The 21,648-nt window shown below is 38.7% G+C and overlaps 2 protein-coding genes across 6 annotated transcripts; both read right to left on the reverse strand.

Annotated features, from left to right (window-relative positions):
• Positions 1–579: 579 nt before the first annotated feature.
• On the reverse strand, positions 580–9,631 carry LOC148820566 (Fc receptor-like protein 3). The gene is made up of 8 exons (XM_088932996.1): positions 9,276–9,631; positions 7,826–8,125; positions 6,537–6,839; positions 5,863–6,153; positions 5,362–5,655; positions 3,619–3,750; positions 2,633–2,687; positions 580–1,097 (listed from the first exon to the last, which is right to left on the reverse strand). The coding sequence occupies exons 1-8, from the start codon at positions 9,328–9,330 to the stop codon at positions 968–970; spliced, it is 1,560 nt and encodes a 519-aa protein (XP_088789122.1). The 5' UTR covers positions 9,331–9,631; the 3' UTR covers positions 580–967.
• A 1,884-nt stretch (positions 9,632–11,515) lies between these two features.
• On the reverse strand, positions 11,516–20,990 carry LOC148820567 (MAM domain-containing glycosylphosphatidylinositol anchor protein 2-like). 5 transcript variants are annotated; one of them, XM_088932192.1, is made up of 6 exons: positions 20,920–20,990; positions 18,923–19,213; positions 15,940–16,233; positions 15,386–15,523; positions 13,500–13,542; positions 11,516–12,287 (listed from the first exon to the last, which is right to left on the reverse strand). In XM_088932192.1, the coding sequence occupies exons 1-6, from the start codon at positions 20,987–20,989 to the stop codon at positions 12,215–12,217; spliced, it is 909 nt and encodes a 302-aa protein (XP_088788318.1). In that variant the 5' UTR covers position 20,990; the 3' UTR covers positions 11,516–12,214. The 5 variants fall into 5 exon arrangements, with proteins under 5 accessions (XP_088788318.1, XP_088788321.1, XP_088788320.1 ...); XM_088932195.1 differs by having other exon boundaries at positions 15,386–15,575; XM_088932194.1 differs by having other exon boundaries at positions 15,386–15,575; positions 18,923–19,216.
• Between the last annotated feature and the right edge of the window lie 658 nt (positions 20,991–21,648).

Consider the following 21,648-nt stretch of genomic DNA (forward strand, 5'->3'; position numbering starts at 1 on the left):
ACCTCAATCAATGTACTTCCCACAGACTTTTTTGTGGCCTCTCGTTAGCCAAGTAAGTTTTAATAAAATTGTATACCGTACCCCAGATCTGCCCCGCGGCCTTAACTGGCGATAACACTACCACAATGCAGAATCAAGGATAGGTGAAAGGGCAGAGGAATCATTTGTGGTGTGAGAAGCTCACTAGCACCCCTTAGTGTGGACCCTAAATAAGGCCAATGCTCTTGAAAAACAGTAACAACAAAGACAAAAAAAAACACATACTGTACATCTCATCTGACCACAAAAGCAGATGTTGCCTGACAGTTTTGGACCTGATTCAGTTTCATTCAGTTGTCGGGTGATCCCTTCTTACAAGACAAATTATTTTTGTCCTGTTCTTTTAAATGTGAGCATAATCTTCACTGTGTACCTTTGAGACTGAGAAGTTGTGTTGTTTTCCTGTTGTTAATTGCTGGAAAATGGACACCTGGTATATCCTTCCATCCCTTGATTGACTCACCCATTGTTTTAAAATTAATAATTAATTCTGAGGTTTTTTTCATTGTTTCCTCACTTTGAAACAGACTTCAGAGATGATTTACCATTCATTTATTTTTTATTTGCTCATGAAAACATGAGCTCTGGCTTTTACAGCTGCTTTTACTATTAATATGAATTTGCTGAATTAAAACCTTAATAGAAGAGGTGGGAGGACATCAGACAATAGCTACAACTCAAAAGGAAGTTAAAAAAATATAAATACATAAAAAAGTAAGACAAAAAGCCCTTAATGATTAGCTAAACTCCTTCTTGTGGGGTTAATTATAATGGCACTGACATTTCACCCCACCAAATATGAACCTTTTGTAACAAGACTGCAGTTAAAGCATTTCATTGCACTTGTGCATATGACAATAAACTGAACTGAACTGCAAAACCTGGGAAAACTACACTTGTAAGTGGACTGTGGCATTAGGTCGGGTCATTAGGTCAGGTCATCATAAATATCCTCTTCGACTTGATTTTCAATAGAGAGGGGGCAGTAAAACCCTTCTTGCACATCCTGATATTGGTTTTTGATCGGATTCTCTCTTGCCTTCTGTCTCTCATACGGACTGTGGAAGCAAAAAGATAATAATAAAACTATTAATACATCTTGATGGTTAATACACTGCAACATTGCTGCCTCACAACTCCAGCATCCTGAGTTTTATCTGGGTTTGAGTTTGTTCTCCTTCTGTTCACCTGGGTTTGCTCTGGGTGTCCAGAGCTTTCCTCCCAACCCTTAAATGCAAGCTTCTACTTCAATTTCCTAGGCACCTGCAAGCTTGCAGTGACATCAGCTACAGACTGTACAGCCTCCAATCAATGTCAGCTCTCCTCTGACGCATTGTGAAGCCTGCAGTCTCTAATGGTGAATAACCCTGATGGAAAGGTAAGGGAGAGAGAATTGCCAACAGCCGTTTCACCCTACAACTCATAACTGGCAGTCCACTGAAGCTCAGCAGGTGTGATCCTGGGCAGTACCTGGATGGGAGGCTCCTGGGAAAACTAAGGCTGCTGCTGGAAGAGGTTTTAGAGGGACCAGCAGGGAGTGCTCAACCTATGGTCTGTGTGGGTCCTAATGCCCCAGTATTGTGACGGGGACACTAGAGTGTAAAAAGGTGCCGTCCTTCGGATGAGATGTAAAACCGAGGTCCTGACTCTGAGGTCATTAAAGATTCCAGGGTGTTTCTGGAAAAGAGTAGGGGTCTAACCCTGGTGTCTTGGTGGATGCTGCACATTGGTGGTGGTGGAGGAGAGTCACTATTACCTATAAAGCGCTCTGAGTGGAGTGTCCAGAAAAGCGCTATAGAAGTATAATAATTATTATAATTTTTAATATTATTAATTAAATTGGAGGAGCTCATCCACCCATTACAGTAATCCCTTGCTATATGACCAAATGCTATATGAGTTTTAGTTTATAAGAGATGTAGTAATGCCTACCTGTTTTTCATTTAATGAACATACTTTAACTCTTACAAGCTGGGCACTCGTAAAGCATTGACGAGAATTCTCTTTACTCACATCTTCTCAGATGCAGAATTTATTTATTTTTATCATATTTGAACTTTTTTTTAATAAAGGCGTGTGTGTTAAATGCATTGAAGTAACTACTGTACTGTACTGTAAATGAGCAGGAATGTTATTGTTTTCCCATCTACTGTATTGTTTATGCTTTGGCTAATGACTTTAAGCACGTTAATGGAATTATTAACCAGAATAGACAAATTTCCTCTTGCTCAACAGGAACTGTAAATGCAGGGCACCAAAGACTTTTTAAGTGGATAAAAGAGTTTTAAATTTTTTAATGAAATAAATAAATCTGTCTATTTTTTTATATGCATCCCATATGGAATTGCCAAATTCCTTTTTTTACAATCTCAGCAACCAGTAGTAACCACTTCTGTATTGCACAGACAATAGTACAGTATACGTTATATGAGTTTCATTCATTCCTCACAAGCTGCTCATAAAAATTCTCATTACATGTGATCTCTGATTGGTTTCAGAATAGAAATATCTTCCCTGAAACCCCCAAACTTCACCTTAATACAACAGCAGATAGTACCTAAGTATGACAACAAAAATATTTTGTAGAACTTACGTTCTGCTGTGATGTCTGTCTGCTGCTGCTGAATCTTTCTTGAGCATTGAGACATCTGTTTGGAAATACAGTTTTTTTTAATACTTAAAAGTTACCAATACAATTACAAACATTACCACAGTCACCCTACTGAGCTCCAGTGATATTATAGTTTTGCATATTCACAGTATGATACATACATACACTTACATTGATAGAAGACAGAAGTATTGTATGTTATTCACCAAAACCCAGTTAGAGATATTTATTAAATTTATTAATGGTAGTAACATTAACCTCCTTTGCTCTGCATGAGTTAAGAATTTTCTTTTATTATTACTTTCTTATTCCACAGTTCTCTGACCTAAAAGGATTGCGTGGGTTAGGGGAAAGTATCAGAGCTGCAGAAAGTTACAGAGCAGCAAAGCAATAATGAACATGACTGGGTAGTAGATTTCCTTTCTACCACAGCCTTTTGGTCAGTAAGTCTTATACTGTAAATGTAGTCAGTTGACCTGTTCAGGCAGCTGTGTGATGACAACAGTGCTCAGGGAAGCAATGAAATCTGGGCCAAATAACATCATTCCCAATGGCAAGGGCAGAAAGCACCAGAAGACACACATATAATCTATATACCACCTTCTAGTGAGTATTGGTGTCCATCCATCTACTATTTGTGCACCAACAGTCAGCTGTTTGAACTAACCTTTTTGCTTTATAAGCCATGTTAATCAGCTCAGCTCCATCAATACAGTATTTCTAAATATCAAGTATCTCACTTCAGGTAGAACCACACATTTAACATTTAATCACTTGCTACCAGGTGTGTGAGACCATGTCAGTGTTCTCTTCATGTGTTGCAGCCCTTATAATGGAGTGTTTTACAAGACATCGGACAAAGCAGAGAACAGCAGCAACCCTCTTTCAAGCACGCACAATAAAAAAGCATTCCCACTTTTTCAGCCTTCGTGTTTTAAAAGACTAAGGTTTTAGTTTTGGGAAGTTACCTTTCCTGGGTGGCATTTGGGAGGTAGTGGAGTCTGGGCTCCTTCTTTTCCATATCCAGACACCTATAACAAAGGCGCCAGCCAGGATGAACAGGGAAAAACACAGGCCAGCTGTAGCAATGGCATATTCCTCTGCAATAGAGAAAGGTGCGTTTAGTTTTCCAGTAGGGTATGTGAAACCCCAAAGGGCCCTGATGTTCACCATGTTATAATGATGAGGTGTGCCCTATTCCCTTAACTACCATAAATGATGCTAAAAATTCTGCAGGTGTTACATTTCCTGTTCTTGTTTTCTAGAGACCTTTTAATTCAAGACTCAACCCTCACGGGCCACTGTTGTTCCAGCCAAGGTCTTATTTACAGTTTCTAACTCAACTAATATTGACCTGGTGAGTGTTTCCTGGTGAGGAGGATTAAAGGAGAAACGTAGCCTTCATGAAAGTGGACCATTGGAGCTAACAGTGTTCATCTTTGAGTTAAACTCGCATGGCAGCTTCATGAAAATGCGAAACAAAAGTATGCAGAAAGTAAAGAGTTTTGTATGCCTATCATTCATGTCTGGTATGAGCAGGTTAAAAAAAGGTAAATATGCTAATTGAACAGAACTCCTGTTAGCCTACAGGCAATTTTGCTGGGGTTTCATGATTAATCACAGGATGCCCTGGTGCACTTCCCTCGTTGTAATACATTGTCATTGTTTCTTAGCATAACTGAGAACACAGCATGAGGCTGCAGCATACAAGACTCTCTGCAAGGTAATGTGCCTCTGAGGAAATAAGTCAAGCTTTAAATTTCACTTCACACAGAGTAACAGAATCCAAAGAAGTGTATGTCAACTAGATTATTGTATAACATTGACTCTTTCATGCGTCTCCCCACTCGTGAGTCTTTCTCAGTGCCTTATTACTAATTCTGCTTACATTGGTATTTGCCATGAAGATTTCAGTGTAAATAATTTCGGAACCAGGTTCCCTAGGCTATCAGGGTGCTGAATTTCATAATTGGTGCATCCAACCTGACTCAGGTCCTATTTGACTATTTTGTAGCTGGTAACCCAAACATTTTGTAACTTGTTTTGTAACCTTTTTCTTTTTTTAACCAAACGTCCACCACTTTTTAGCCATTTTAAAACCCCTAACCCTAACCTTTTTAAAACATTTAGCCTTGCTCTTTTTATTGACTTAATAAGTTCCCTCTTTGCGACATTGTTTTGTATTTTCCAATTTATACCCAACCAATTTGAATTTGACCACTCACAACAACAAGTCCTTTCCTGCACGGAGAAAACGAGCAGCCCGTTGAATCATCAGAGCCATTGATAATATGTCTGGAATGTTAATAGGTTGCCATACTAGTAAAGTTTAGAATGGAAGAATCCCACAGGCTATACACATTAACCTGCAGGACTTAATGTAGCAGCTGAACACAGTGAAAACATGATGAGAAAGAAAGCAAAGCAGCTTAACATAAAATGAATGATATCATATATAAACGTACACGATTGTTATGGAAAACGTCCATATATAAAGACATATAAATGCCAAAGCATTTCAAACTTGAAATCTTATTTAAATTTAAGGTGATCAAATATGTAATTTAAGGAGCTGGGCTTGCATGAATAATTCCTTAGAGTGAAAAATATGTAAATAGAATACATGAAAGAGAATAAATACAGTACACGCTAAATATGGCAGGGATAAAAAAGAAGCTGTCCCTTTCAGCTGTAAAAAAATCTGTCCTTACTAGCTCTGGGTACGATGTGCACTGTGACTGTCGTGCTCTCTAAGGTGATGTTTTTCCCACTGTATTCATTCTGGGCCTTGCAGGCATAGTCTCCGCTGTGTGTGGTGACCGTCAGCATCAGCTCCTGCTCATGGCCGACAACAGTTTTCTCTCCAGACACCTCCCCGATTCTGTACCAGGTCCATGAGATGGGCTCAGACCCATTTCTCACCTGGCATCGCAGGACAACAGCCTGTCCTTCAAAAACAAACAGCTGCTTGGGATGAACCTGGATGGAGATATTGGTGATGGGACCTGCAAGGGCCAAGAGACAAAGAGACGGTGACACTGAGGCTCTCAATGGAACTAAAGTGATGATTTATGCTCCTTCTGCAAAAGTTTTTTTTTCTCTAAACCACACATTAAGTACTAAATAAAGAGAGTGTTCTTGATACATTGAGCAAATCTCAAATCTGGAAGGGGGAGGGTGTTAGTGGAGAAATGAATGAATAGTTCTCTCACTCTGTACTATGAGCTCTGTGGTTGTGCTTTCAGCTGTGGTGGCTCCATTAGCTTTGTTGGTGGCAACACATCTGTAGTTCCCTGCGCTGGCTACCTCAGCTGGGTGGAAAGACAGAGACTCCTGGGAGGACTGGAAGAGCTTATAGCTCTTTGTTTGCGGGTTGAGCTTGTACCAGCTGTAGGAGATGGGCCAGGAGCCATTCTCAGAGTGACAGGTCAGAGTGATGGGAGTACCAGCCTTGATGAGACGCATATCAGGATTCCTGGATATTACAGGTTTCGACACAGCAACTGCATTCAAAAGACAAGCTGTTAGACTGTGTATGAAAGCACTGTTACCACAACGCACTGATTGTTTGATTTGTTTTAATTAAGGAATATTTTTTAAGAACTCCTCGTTTCTCCTTTTGCATTTTTGATTCAGATACTTTAAAACTTTAACACCCATCCACTTCAAAGTTAGTTGAACAAGCTCTGTATTGTTTACAGTATAACGTTAAACAATGAACTCAGCTGTGTTCCTTGTTGACTTTAACAGAACATATGTTGGAAAACTCTGCAGGTACAATATACTGTAAGAACATAAAGTGTCAAAGATTCCTCAATCCATTGTGTCATCTCTCTCTTTAATGCCACATTCACTCACAGAAATAAAGGAAGCTGGAGAATCTTACCATCTTTTACAGTCAGTTTCACCTGGCCGTAGTTGAGGGAACTGTGGTAACAAGTGAAGAGCCCCTCATCTGTCTTTTGTAATACAGAAAGTATCATGTTTTGGTCGTTGCTGTCTTTAAGGCGAGAGGTAAACCTGTTAATGCTGGAAGAAGTGCCAGAAAAGCAGTGGATGTCTCTGAGTTCGTGATACCAGCAGTTGGCTTTCTCAAAGGTTGTCCCCCCTCCGTTGTTAATGGACAGGCAAGGCAACAGGACAGATCTTCCTCTGATGCCCTGTATACTAGGAACTGGCATCTGGGTGCCTACAAAATACAACACTTATTTATGTCTTTAGGTGTAGAGGGTGTAGCCATGTGGTGCCCTGTGGTTAACTAATTCTGTAGGTTTAAGATCATTCAGTTATCACCTGGGTCTCAAGCAGAGGGTTGAACAGCCTGAACCAGACAACAGTAGGAAGTCTTTCAACCCATCATGTTCATTTAGTAGTTAGCAGTCATTGATCCTAAAATTTCTACTAGCAGTTTCACAAAGGATCCCAGGGAATCTGCTAAATCAGACTCAAAAACTGAGAAGGTGGATTCTCCGGTAACCAACCACTCTTTTTGAAAATATTTAAGTCCTACTTATCTGCACCAAATGTTATTCCTCATGATCACTTGTTTCCTCAGCTCCTTAATTCTTTGCTGAGCATAGAGTGTTTTGTTATTCACCTTTCAGGCATTTATAATATCCATAACAAATCTGCCAAAATCTCCTCTTTCCAAGACTGAAGAGATTTTATGGCTCTGAATTGAAAGGAAAGGAATTCTGTGACCTGTTCACACTTGTCATATTTATTCCACCCTTGCTGATTTTAATGAAAATGGGACACCAAAAAGACAACTTTATTGGGAGATAAAAGGATATAGTAGGTCAGTTATGGAACCTAGTCTGGCATCACCTGTGACATTTGATGAGGGAGACGTGAGCTGTCAATGGTGCACCTGATTTGCACTTAAATCAGATCCTTCAAAAATATGATATTAAATTGTGTATAAGACACCAAGACACACAGAAGCACACAGAAGACTTCAGTAAAAGTCAAAATCTCTTGACTATTCTCACCGTTCTCGTACCATATTAGAAAGAATAATATGCTCTTTGTTTTACTTTGTTAAGTCAGTTACGTTTCAGTTTACAATAACTGTGAAAACCAGTTCTGCAGCATAAACTAAGTCAAAGCAAAATTGGCCTTATTCTGAAAGCGCTATTGCTGGCATGGAGAACTGAAGATGCATTGAAGTCTTACCCTCAGTTACGGTGAGGTTCACCTGCCCCACATATCCCTCAGATGACACATAAGCATACAGCCCAGAGTCTTCAATCTCGAGGTCTTTGAGAGCTAGGTTGCAGCTTCCATTAATGGAGAGTCGACTGCCAAATTTGCTCACCACTGAAGAACCCCAACAGTACACAGGATTATTATTTAAATACCAACATCCATTGGTCCCATACATGGAGTTCTTTTTCTGCTTGGCACACGGTAGGATGACTGGTTCTCCAATTTTTCCCCCCACATTCAGATAGTTACTCATGACGGAGGACCTGCCTGACGAATTAACAAAAAACAAAATTGAGAACAGTTAGCCTCTTGTACAGAAAGTTCACAGAAATTACTGCCATTTTCTTAACTTTCTTAACTCTCAGCAGTTTCCATTTCCTTGCGGGGGAAAGTTTGATCAATTTTAAACACATTTTAATATTATTATCTATGACAGAAATGTAGGCAATCGTAGAATAATGCTGTATAAAAAAGATTTGTTAAGAAGGCAAATAAACTAATCTTTGTGAGTGAAAGAGCCAAAGATGCTCAATAAAAGCAGTGGGGAAAAAAACAGGTGAATCTATCCTCTCATCTTATAAACTAATTAAATTCCCTTGTTTGTTTAAAAAAGCTTTACTTAGGAAGACTTGAATCAAGAGATGTATTTGTTGTGTAATATATATTATTTTTTTCTGGTTGTTTAGGGAGCTGACTTCGATTCAGAGGTTTTCAGAATTTTTTTAAATTGATCACCTAGGACTGAGTGACTCTTTTGTCAGACAAAATTTTTTTTTCTGGTTGTTTAGGGAGCTGACTTCGATTCAGAGGTTTTCAGAATTTTTTTAAATTGATCACCTAGGACTGAGTGACTCTTTTGTCAGACAAAATTAAAGACGTTGTTGAAGTCATGTACAGTAAATACAAAGTCAAAACTTCTCATATTCATAAAATATCTACATTAATCTAATACACATTAAGATAACTAGTTTCATCAGACCACAGAATAACAAAGTGAACACGTTTCAAATACTGTATATTACTGCCAACAGTATTTTTAACATTTTTCCTGTTCTTCAGCACCTTATTAAAATAAGTGTTAGTTGTTATTATACTATACATACAACACATATTATTTGCTGTTATTAAAAAGAGTATTTTAACTATGCAACAAATATTATTTGCTGTTTTTCCACTTTTTTTCTAAAGGAGTTTACTCACTTTTAGTTTATGAATGAGACATCAGTGCTCTGCATTCTTTGGAAAGAGCTCATAGATAATATAATACTATTTTTTCATCATGAAGATTGCAGAGAAAGATGAAAGTGACAACAGACATTACATCACTGACTAATACTCCAAAAATATTCTTTCAGGCAAGTTATGAAACTGATCAGAGTAGCATTCTGCATAAAGACATAAATGAATAAATAAATACCTTCTGGAAGAATGAAGATGAAGAAAAGAATCTGGTGTATTCTTGTTTTCTGCATTCTTGATCATTGCAAGTTTGTTCTAGTCCTAAAGCATCAGGATTGTTTTTTTTTGTTTGCAAAAAAAAAAAACACAAGACAAAGCAACTGACAAGAATTCTGAGAAGAAATTACTTTTTAGCAGAAGCAGAAACTGTTATAGTACATCACTGGCTGGAAGGCAGTTCTACTCAGTTGGGCCACCACTGGCGTCTCCACTCCACAGTGTGTACTGTATGTTAGCACTTTCTGCAGGAAACCGCCCTCCCATTCGCACATAAAAAAGCTATTTGCAGGAAATCGCATCCGCAGATCACTGTGTAACAAGTGGCTTTTGTTATTCATGTTTTTATAGGTGGAGTGAGTGGGGGGTGCCTGTTTTACTTAACCTGGTCCTTTCTTTTTTTGAATCATGATACTCCAGTTATCTGCCTCTTTGCTGTACAGCATATTGCTAAATTAGACAGATAATGTACTTCCCCTTAGTCTAAGAACAGACCAGCCTTCTGACAATAAGGGTATTGCAGACAGGAGACCACACGTGGGTGTAAGCTATGTGTAGATTTTCATTGTTTTATTTCTTTAGCATTCATTTCTTTGTTTAGGGCTACTAGTAATTGGTGCATTTTCAGCTGTAATGGTTACTGATGGCCTGTGTAGTTCATGCAATTACTTTAATTACCTTAATGAAGTGGTGTGTCCAAGTGCTACATGCTGTAAGGGGTTAATCAATTATATACTGGCGTTCTCATGCAGGAGTGTTGTCTTGACCCATTAGATTATGTGCCAGCAGCCCGTGCCAGCAATTGCAAGGGACTCTCCTGCTTTTGCGTTTGCACACCTGAAGGATCAATATTCTCCCATTTTTGCCGTCTGGATCTTTAGATTCTTACATCTGGATCTCCCCTGACAACTTCACCACCCAGGCAGCCCCCTCTTTTGCCTAGATCCTACACTGCTGCCCTCATATCTTTGGAGAGGATAGTGCCTGAACTGTAGTTACTTCTCATCTTGGTTGCTGTCTGTCTTGTCCTCTTTTTCCTCTCTTGTTGCCACCACCTTCGAGTTTCAAAGTAAATTACTCTTGCTCATTTTCTCTATGAACGGGTCATGCTCCTTTTTCCCTCCCCTCTCCCTCTACCCAGTGATCTTTCCGGTGTTCACCTTTCCACCTGCCCGTTCATCGGGGGGGCTCATTCCCACTCTCTCCTTCTCCCCACGCTCATGACACTGCTCCTCCCCTTCCACTCTCTCTGTCTCCCCTCCGGAATATTTCACTCTATCCTCTCCTTCCCTCTCTCAGTTTCATGTCTTACTCTTCTACCAGCTCCCTTCACTCTCCCTCCTCCTGCACCTTTGTTCTCTCTCAAATTCCACGTAAGGACACTTTTTTCTCTTACTCTTTCCTCTTAATATTAGCTCCCATTCATTTTCATAAAAAATATGATTTTATCAGAAATCCATGCATTTATAAAGCACCTTCAATTCCATAGAAGATCAATTTCAACAACCACTGAATTACACCCACCCGGGAGACACATGGCAGCTGGTATATACCAGCAGTCCCACTACAGTGTAGATCAGGTCATTCTAATTAACATCCATTCCCTTAATTAACAGTGACTGCATGTTCTTGAAACACACCATGAACCTGAAAGGTCATCCGTGTAAGATGCATATACAGTATACGTGTCTGCACGTGTTTCATAATGGAACGAATCATATGTTGTTACTGTATTTGTCTTTGCAGCTAATTTCCAGCTCTTGCATCATTCAGACCCATTTGTACTACTGAATGTGCTGGACAGATGGGACCAAAATATGCACAGAAAGAGAAAAGAGGATTATTTAAGGATAAGCAACTAGACTATTTCAGGATTGCTGTGAGAAAGAGTATATTTTGATCTCTGCATTGGTCCACTCTAGTCCTTTTCTGCAGATCAGACATCAAGTAACATAAACAGCGAACCCGATTAAAGCAAAGTTTAATCAAATTCTAGATGAATATAAAGCTTTCGATGAAGAAGTTTCTGAAATAACCACTTGCCTGTCGAACAATCATATATATTACATTTTTCCATTACAATCTGTTTATATGCTTTTAAAGTAAACTGTGTAAAATACATGTGTGTTACTATAATCCTTTAGCATAATAACTCTTCTGTAACTCTGTAAATAACTCTAAATCAAATACCAAACAACCATATTGCCCTTTAAATGACCTTTACTGTGATATTTGTCCTGAAAAATATGTTTACTGCATACCTACACATCTGTTACAGTGTACAGCCAGCTGGCAGGAATGAAGAGAGTTTTGAGGAAGCATGATTGTGCAAATTGGAGAAGTTAAGAAGGAAGTGTGATCACTTAATTTGGCCCAAGAGACAAAAATAAAAGAGCCAGCACTCCAAAACTTGCTGTTGTGTCTTTCTGAATGAGTGATTTGTGCATGGAAAATGTACCTTGTGAGTATTTTGCTTAACATGTTGATTTGCTTCTTTAAACATATGCAGCAAGAGATGAAACTAAAACAATAGAATAGCTTGGTATACAGACCCTGATTGGAACTACTGAAGAGACAGATCCTAAGCTAATAACTTTTGCATTCCTGTGTAAATCGTAGTGTAGACGTTTCAAATGCAGGAAAAGAAAAGGCCTTATCTGATATGGATATGATATGATAAATTGTCACAGTCTACGAAATTATTATGTCTGTGAAAGTTGATTTTGTGGTAATTTCAAACAAGTGCACCAGAGTAAGCTTTAATGCAGAGTTAAAAAACTACATTTCAATTAATACAACAGGTGCTGCATAGATTGTGAGTTTAGTAGTGTTTTCTGGTCTTCTTCACATAAAGGTGTCCTAACTGTTTTGTTTTCCTCCCATGTTCTGTCGGATGTCAGGTCATGATAGAACTTCTCCAGATGCTTTGTAGTTCATGTAGATCACGTCAATGGGTGTGTCCAGCTGTTTTTTACTGAAGGAGAGATGAAGACTCAGCTGGACCTTGGCTTCAGGGGTGGAATGTTCAATGCAGTGCTTTGATTCAACCAACATTTTATTGCTATATTGATCCAGATAATCCTTGATTTGAGAATTGAGGAGGTGTCCAGAGCATTTGAGTGGATTGGAAGGAAAATAATTTAGGCTTGCCCTGCTTTAGAAGCACACTGAAGAATGTGACAATATAAAAAAACCTGACTTACAGAAACACATCTATATACTGTATATATATTTTTTCCTGCAGATAAAATGTAGTACAGGTGGGGTATTTTAAAATCAAAGAGAGCATTGAACAGACCTTCAAATTCCATATAGATCAGATAGCTTCCTTTGAAAGCATTTCTTACTAATAGTTCACGTGGGCAGCTATGTCAGCATGCATAGGCTGCAAAGGAACAAGTAATAGGTTCATTCCATGCTGAAAAGAGAAGAAAGAAAGAAAACACAATGTCCACACACCTGAAGAACGCTCCACGGCCGAAATGTTGTTTTCTTTCTTCTCCTTTCAGTATGGAATAAACCTACTACTTGTTTCTTACCAATAGTCTATCTGTCACGCCCGACATCCCTCCCTAGAGGGCACTCCACTGCTCCCATTATTGTCCTTGTGATTAAGCTCCCCAGGTGTACCCTTTTAGTGTTATTATTTAAAGACCAGTTCCTCCAGTCCTCGGGGCTCATCAATAGGGTAAGATGTCACGAGGCCCGCCCAGCACCAGGAAACCCTACGTCCGTCTCCTGAGGGCATAGGCCTCATCCCTGACATCTCCCGCGTCCTGAGCCCGGGGTCTGGAGGATCTCGCCCCGTCACCCTTGGACCTCCATGTTTTCTTTGTCCGTGTGCTTCCTCCTCCCGGGGATTTTAACTTTGTTGCATCCCAGGATGGATTCCTTGTTGATGGACTCTCGGATTGTGCTTTGACCTGCCCTTGGACCCGTTTGGATTTGGATGCCGTTTTCCCCGTACACTGTCTCACGGATTGTCACTATTATTTTGTGCACTATTAAACCCCTGTGTGTTCCCTTTTACCATGCCTCCTGTTTTCTCCAGCTCTTACCGCATCGCATAGGGTCTTCTACAAGATCTGACACGGATTTCAGTCCGTGTTCGTGACACTATCAAGTACAATATAAAAAAGAAAGAAGGTAGAAATATTAAGTAAATACTTACAAAGTAAATACTTACCACTTTGGAGCTTTTGCTGGCTCAGGAAAAGGCATCTTGATACCTGAATACATTTAAAAAGATATGCATAAAGAATGAATAAAATCAGTAACACACTGCACCTGCATCTAATAGAATCTGAAGAGAATTCCCACATGTTATGTTTACCCAACTAAGAAGAATTCCACAAAAAGCAATACTAACAATTTATTACAATAACCCCAACAATTCATTAATGACATATCAAGAGTTAATCCTATTTTTGGATTACTACAAGCAGAAAGCCTCCTATTTATACTCTTCTTCTGTTGCAAGAGTAGAAAAACTGCCACTGCTTCAAGAAATAATAACCACTTTCCCCCAATGTATCGAGAAGATGTTGAAGAAGAAAACTGGGACTGATACAACCTCCTCTTACAGTGAAGTGCAGAGGATTAATAATGCTTATGAAATGAACATTACCATATATGGGAATTTGACAAAAGTCCAGATTACCATAAATGGCTTTGCACTTACAGTCTTAGACGCAATGGAGCCAATAAGCACCAATGTTATCCACCAGCCTATTAGTTAAAGTTGTTTGCTAAAATGTATTTATCTGACACTTCTTTCAGTTTTATTGATCAGTAGTTTTTCCCTGTGTTTGTTCAAATTTCTAGTGAATTCATTTAAGACACATCTGTCAATGCTTATTTATACAAATGCATTGATTTAAATGATGGCAAAACCACACATCTTGTTTTAGTTTTTTTGCCTGGGCTATGAAACATGTCCTCTTTTTTTTAAGATGAAGAGCTATCTCAGTGTACAACATTTGACAAAACCTTAACTGAAGTGTTTTTAAGATATGCATTCTTAACTGAAACTAGTAGGATATGGAAACATAACGTGATACGTTTCATATTATGACTGACTAAAAAATCTTAATATTATATAGTTTTGTATTTTTGAATGGCGATGAGTACAGGGAGACTTGATTTAAGCATTATAATTCCTAAAAGGCATTGTCAAATTCAACTCAGTGGACTTCTGCAGAATTAACTTAAATTTAAAGGGCATTTAAAACTGTAAACAGGAGGCACTTTTTAACACAAAGGACAGTGCACCTCTTAAACAAGCCATGTTGTCAAAGTCGATACCCTTTTTTTAAGAATTGGTTTGGGCATATCAGTGAGGTAGATGTGCTGAATGGAGTAGTCTTATTCGTAACCTGTCTTAAGTTCTTATGACTCGAAAGAAAGGATTCATTCAAAGGTAGCCTCTTTGAATAAAATTAATGAAATGAACATGAAGAATGAAAATTTCAGTGGAATAAATTCAAAGAAGTAACTGATTTGAAAGCTGAACAATTGTCAGGGACCTGTGAGTTTTCAGTGCGGTCAGTTCGAACTCCAGCCCTAGTCCAATTGATACCTACTCTCCTCTAAAGTGCAGTGAGTCCAGAACATACATGTTGGGGAAATGTGTGACATGTTCCACCCATTCTGGTACCAGGATTACAAGAGTGAGGTTATCTGAAGAACAGACTGAGAGGGTGTAAAGCAGGGAGTCTGGGGGGGTCAATTTTCTCCTGTTTTTTGTTCCACACAAGCTGTTACATAGTTGGTTTACTTATTTAACTGCACAACTGCAATAATCAGAATCAGAGGTGTTTTATGGGTAACTGTGCCTTTAAGATAGTGAATGTTTTATGTCATCATCCGTGAAAGACCTTAAGAAATCTTCTAGTTAAGGCTAAGAAAATATTCAGGTTAAATCTTTAATTGATTACCAAGTTTGGAGTAAAAATCTGACACTTTTCCCTCCAGAAACTGAGTTTAACACACCAGGTATAAAGAGGAATAATTGGTAATTTAACAGAAGGATAAAAGAGTAAAGTAGGGCATGGAAATAGCAACAACGTTCACCTTTTTGTTTCACATTGCTGGCTGGTGTGTTCACTGTTGCTTGCCTCTGCTGCCTCCACAGCCAGAAAACCACTGGTACAAAGAACAGCAAGGACAGCAGCACCAGAATGACTGCCGCTAAAGCCAGTATCATCTCCGCTGTTGGAAGAACCAGGGAATTCGAGAGAACTCCATGAGCGTAGGTCAGCCCCTAGGCAAACATGTGGAATGCTATGAACAGTACAGACCTGACTCTTTGGAATTCTTTCCAAAACTAAATAAAGGGAAAATAGTAATGAAGGTAAAGTAAAAAAAAAGTGTCCCAGGTAACTGTAATAGGACATTGGTTTGGAAATTGTGGCCCTGAGAGAACAGTATCCGGGTGTCCTGACTAAATTCTAAACTCCGGGTTTGTGCAATGGGCTTCCCTAAAGTTCCTATATTTATTCCTTTGCACTGCAAGAGGACAAGGCTAAAAGCCCACCCAGACTTATTTCTTACACTAACTGCTTTGACACTTAAAAGATTAAATTTAAAGTTCAGAACTTAAACACAGAAGGTATTGTTTACAGTACCTGGTTTAGGGATGATGTGTATTGTTTTATTGCCACTGTATTCGTCTTGAATGATTGTCAGCACTGTACTGTTGGCACGGCAGTAGTACACACCACTCTGCTCCACTCTGTAGAGGCTCAGTTCCTTCCCAAAGCCCACCATGCTAGGCCCTTCCTCAGTCCTTTTGTACCAGCTCCAGGTGATGATGGGCGGCCATGTGGTGGCCTGGCATGTCAGAGTGATGGTGTAGCCTTCAAACACAAAAAGGTCGCTGGGGTGGGCCACCACAGAGAGGAAAGAGATCTTTTCTAAGACTGAGAGAGAAAACGGGAAAGTACAGTCTGTGTGTGAAAAAGTGGTGTCACCAAGGCAGAAGGAAGTTAGGGTTTCAAAGACAGAGGCACCATTCTGTAACCACTCAGTCTATATTCAAACAGACTCCATTAGACCTCTGTGGCTAAACCCTTGCGGCTTAGTCACATGACAAGCAATGAAGAAAAAGTAACAAGTATTGAATACATTCTTGGTGTGTGTCGCAATCTTTTAAGTCATTGTAACATTAGTTGCATCTTTATTGCTTGATATTCACTTTATGACAAGTTAAGCCATCTTGGATAAAATTGTTAACTGTATAAATCTATAATAAGCACTGTGCAGTAATTCATTAAGAACTTTCACAGGGGTGCATGAACAGTCAGTGCGGCAACTGTTGATGGCACAGCTGGAAAAGGGATATAAACATTTCTAAAGGAAGCCACAGTAAAAAACAATGTGTGCAAAATAACAGAGAAAATAATTTCCTTAGGTTATTTTTAATCAGGCACCTACTGTGCATAACTGAAACATGAAATAACTGTTTTTGCTATAGGTCTCTGAAAAATATTTTTTCAACTGGCTTCATAATTTATTTTTCATTAGTTGAGTCCAACTCTAATAAGTGCCATATAGGGACAAAATGTATTAGAGATTATTTGGTGTAACTTGGGTAGCTGAGGCAATGGCAGCCTGACTGCTCTCTTCCTCTCTTTCATAGGGAATGAGCCAGGGAGCTGCTACAAGGGTGTAGATGGGGTGGTGGGAGGGGTGCAAAAGAGATGCGCAAGAGGACGTTCACAAAATGATATTCTGTATACTGTATATAGCAGAGAACATAAGGTTACAAACATGAGGAGGCTATATGTTCTATATTAGTAGGTAATTGGTCATAGGATCTCATTGGATTCAGCAACATGGCTGGATAGATTGTTCCAGATTTACATCATGCTAAAAGTGACTGAGTGTAGAAATGGGCTCCTGAACTTGTATTAAAAATTTGTTAGGGTTCAAAATATCCCAGTTCCTTTTAATCACCTGCTCTCACATGGGGTATACTATAAATATGACACTTTGCTCAAGTTACCCCTCACCAACCCTACCACCATCACCAAAAGCAGAAGCTCTTGGACACATTTTATGTGTGAGGTTCTGACAGCTTTATCCTTATGGCTAAGCTGTTTAATCATGATTATTGCATCTTTGGAGGCAATAAAGCATGCCTAAAAATAGGAACTTAAACAATTTGCTACTCCAAATTCTGTTGCTGAAAGAGGAAGGATAGGCTTGGTGAGAAACTGATACACAAATTGCTGAGACTGCCTTTTCAGAATATTTCCTCACAAATCAATTAAGAAAAACATGCACAGCAAAGAGCAAAGAAGCACTGACCTTTTGTCTTTCACCACAACAATATGACTACTGTTCAGCAGATGTCTCTTTATCAATATTGATCCCTTCATATACTGTACCCTGTCCACGTACAGTTCGTTTTTAATTTTTCCCACAGATTCTTAATCCATTAAAAGTAGGACTGGGTCACAACATTCATATTATTTAATTCATTATTGTGTTACACCATGGAATAAGCTGAAGTGACCCAGTTGAGAATACTGCAGTTTGTGATTGGTTATTCCACAGCAGTGAACAGTATATCTTTAAACCAGACCTTACTACAATTTGTTCTACTTTCTAATAGAAGTTAATTCCACTGTCTGTATATGAAGCTGTGTAGTTGAAAGAGGCTTTTTAAGCATACTTAGTATTTGAGAGATCTGATCTGTTATTATTTTATGTGGTATTGTGATTTTAAGTTCTTATGATTTAATTTTCTCTAGCACAGCGCTTGAAGTATTGAACTTCCAGCCTGTAACGGGATTTGCCATTGTCTTAATTTCTGTTAGTTACATGGTCATTCCTTTCCTAATGGGAACTTCATCCATGCATCCATTTCCTTACTGGTTTATCCAATACAGGGTCATGGCAGTGACTTTTCCAACAAGCAAGGGGCACAAGACAAGATACACCCTGGACAGGATGACAGTTTATCACACGGCACACGCAGACGCAAACACAAACACACACTGGTCATGGCCAATTTTTCCGGAATCCAACTAACATCAGTGTGTCTTTGGACTGTGGGAGGAAACCAGAGCACCTGTAGGTAACCCACACAAACACATTGAGATTATACAAACTCCACACAGAGAGCACCCCAGGAATTGAACCCAGGACTCTGAAGCTGCGAAGCAGCAATACAAACCACTGTGCCACCCTGGAGACTTCATAAATAAGATACAGTATGTCTTCCTAGATAAAGGTGTGTGTTAAGACAATCGTAACAAAAAACGAAGGGAGAGCAAATTAGAAAGCTTAATAAACATTGGTGAAGTGCCATGAACACATTTTTAGCATAAATTAAAGGTGTACCAGACAAGAATGTGCATCACTTCAGTGAGTAAATTCAGTAAAAGCAAATCTTTGAAAAAATATTCACTTCACAACAAAAATATTTCTAGAGGAAGAAAAGCCAATGTATTGTTCTGGAAGAAAAGCTCTTAATGGCTATTCTTAATACAGGTATTTTGGTATGTTATTAATTTGACACTTGAGAGTCTCGTTAACAGCTATTGTTATTGTCGACATCTAAGACTGATACTAAAAATGCTGAGGAAACAGTACAGTACATACCCTGGAGATCTACATTAGTGGTCAAGTTGGATTGATTTCCATTGGGATTGAAGGCTATGCATATGTAGTCTCCAGAATCTTCTAGCTTGGCAGAGTTCACAACTAGGGTCGCTCCCAAACTGACTGTTTTGTATGTGTCTGAAGATCGCGCCAAGTGGTACCAAACGTAGTTTAGGCTAGATTGCAGCCAACAGCTCATCTTGACATTTTTACCAACCAACACAAACAGCTTTTCAGGGTTGAATCTCAGTTCTTGAGAGGATGGAAGGGATTCAGGGGGAAAACTAGCACCTGCTGAAAGACAGAATGGTGTTAACAAAGATCTGCTGACACAAACAGAACCCAAAGAGGTTGAAGTGGTTTCCTTGGGTTTTTCTAAAACTAAGTGGGAGAAACTGCAGGATAAGAGAAAGAAAAATATGCAGTATTACATTTTGTCATATAGCAAAACAATTATTGTTATTAATTCACCATAGAATTTGAACATTAAACAAAATCTGTACTGTTTGCATTTTTTGTGCTTTAGGATCTTTTCTGTACAATTTGCATAGTTTATTGATTGTTAATACAGAGGCTCTGCTTCTGGTAGTACTGATAAAGTGTCAATTGTGGGCAAATTGGCTAATTGCATGTTCACAGCTGTGGAAAATCAAGTGAGCTGTCTCTTGTTTCAAATAAAAATAGATCCTGAAGCAGTGTTGGATCACACACAGTGCATTTCTTAATCCGTATAAACACCCTATATAACTTCTACCTTGAAAATATCCAATAACACTGTGATATTCAGCTTGTTCAGTGGGTGGAGCATTCTAGAAGATTCCCAACAGCCAAACAACATCAATGGAAATTGCAACAAAATCCAGTTCCTCCTTCAAAATGGAGATTGAGGTACAGCACATGAGTTTTTTACATTATAGCAGCAAAAGAACAGTTAAAAGGCTACATAAAATGTTTCAGATATACGTAATAATAATGGTAAGGTTTTAAATAACAAAGAAAAAGGCTGATATAGTAAAGGGATGCTTCCTTCAAGAAAGGACCATGCAACAAGTCTCAGGCCAAAGTGTTAAGGGTATTGAAATGACTTAAGATCATCTCCAGGGCCTTAACTGAAGGAACAGAGACGCCTTGAAAGATTGGAAGTCTTCCTCTAGTCAGTACATGGGTAATGCCCATTGGCTAGAAAATGGGTAATTTAATGCCTGTCCATAAAAAAACAGTCAAACCAAGCCATGTAATTATAGTCTATAATTATTTTGATTACAAGAATGTCTTAACTATCATTTCCATAACCTAATGTGGAGAATCAAGTCTATCATAATAGGATCTATGAAGTTAATTCTATGTAAAAGGCATGTTTAGCTTGAAAGTGTTAGAGTAAGCAAGCAGCACGGATACAAACAGGATGGGGGTAGTGCATGTAGATATTCTGATGGCTTTTGATAAATGTCCTTACAAAAGGCAGATATTCACAATAATGCATGTTGCCAGATTGAGAACTTGTTAAAGGATCTAAAACAGAACAGGTAAGGGGTAAGAAGAAACATCTCTTTCTTTCAGTAAAAGGCTGGATGAGGTCCTTTCAACATTTAGATATTAATATCCAATCAGGCTAGGAGGGACAAAGGATATTCTCTCATTTAGGACATTTCTTATGTTATTAACAGCTGAAGACAGTCCTCAGATCAAAACATTCCTAGCTACCAAACAGACAAAATGCTGCTGCTACTATAATAGGATTTATGCTCTGGTCACAACTTTCTTCCCTCCTCTCTTTTCTTGGAGAGGGTTTGGAATCTGAAGAGCAATTAGATATACCAAATAGCCCAAATATAAAACAAGCAGAACAAAGTCTTTGGCCGTGTATGTAAGTTCTATTCTTGCAGCTGTTGTCAACATGATTATTTGCTTAATTATTGGCCTTGAGGACTAGACTTCTAAAAATAGAGTAGAGAATATCCCTTTAGTTGAAAGTTGAGTTGAGCTGAAAACCTTACCTGCCTTTGCAGAGAGCCAGAGAGCAATCAGCTGTGTAGCTATGGGCAGCATTGTCCAGTTTAAAGTCATGGGTACTGACTTCACCTAGGAAGTCAGTTCTTCTCATATTGCTAGTTTCTGGGGGAAGTGCAAAATAGGAACATGCAGGTAAATTACAAGAACCTTTAGTTTCCAATAGGAACTTTTAACCTGGTCAGAGGTTTTGCTGAGGTAGTCACGCGTTAAATCATTTGTATGTTATTCGTTAGAGGACTAATAGAGGTTTCATCAGTCTGTGGGGCTCAGACTCTAGAAAACATGAGAAACATCATTAAATATTAGGCTATATTAATAAGTTAAGATAAAGGCTACAGTTTCTTGTTCTGCTCAGGTCCAGGTGCTACCAAATATCACACAGCTCATAAAATAAGTATGTATTCAATACGAGTAATAACATTTAAGTTTCTAAAGTGTCCGTTTCATATGAACCCAGGTATGTAAGAAGGCTCAAGATGAGAGGTATGGGCATTGAGCATATCACAAATGATTTAGCCTTCCCATAACTTTCAGTCGGATTTCAACATCAACATTTTTTAAAGTATCACCATTTTGCCAGAGTTTATTATTCTCTGTGCCCCTGTCAGCTTCTTGTGATTTTTCTTCATGCACAAAATGTGACATCTCAAGGCGAAAAGATGCAATAACTTCCAGTATCGTGATTAATTATACACTGCAAATCAACTCTCTAT

The sequence above is a fragment of the Atractosteus spatula genome, chromosome 14 (assembly GCF_055471065.1).
Source record: "Atractosteus spatula isolate fAtrSpa1 chromosome 14, fAtrSpa1.hap1, whole genome shotgun sequence".
Classification (NCBI taxonomy): domain Eukaryota; kingdom Metazoa; phylum Chordata; class Actinopteri; order Semionotiformes; family Lepisosteidae; genus Atractosteus; species Atractosteus spatula.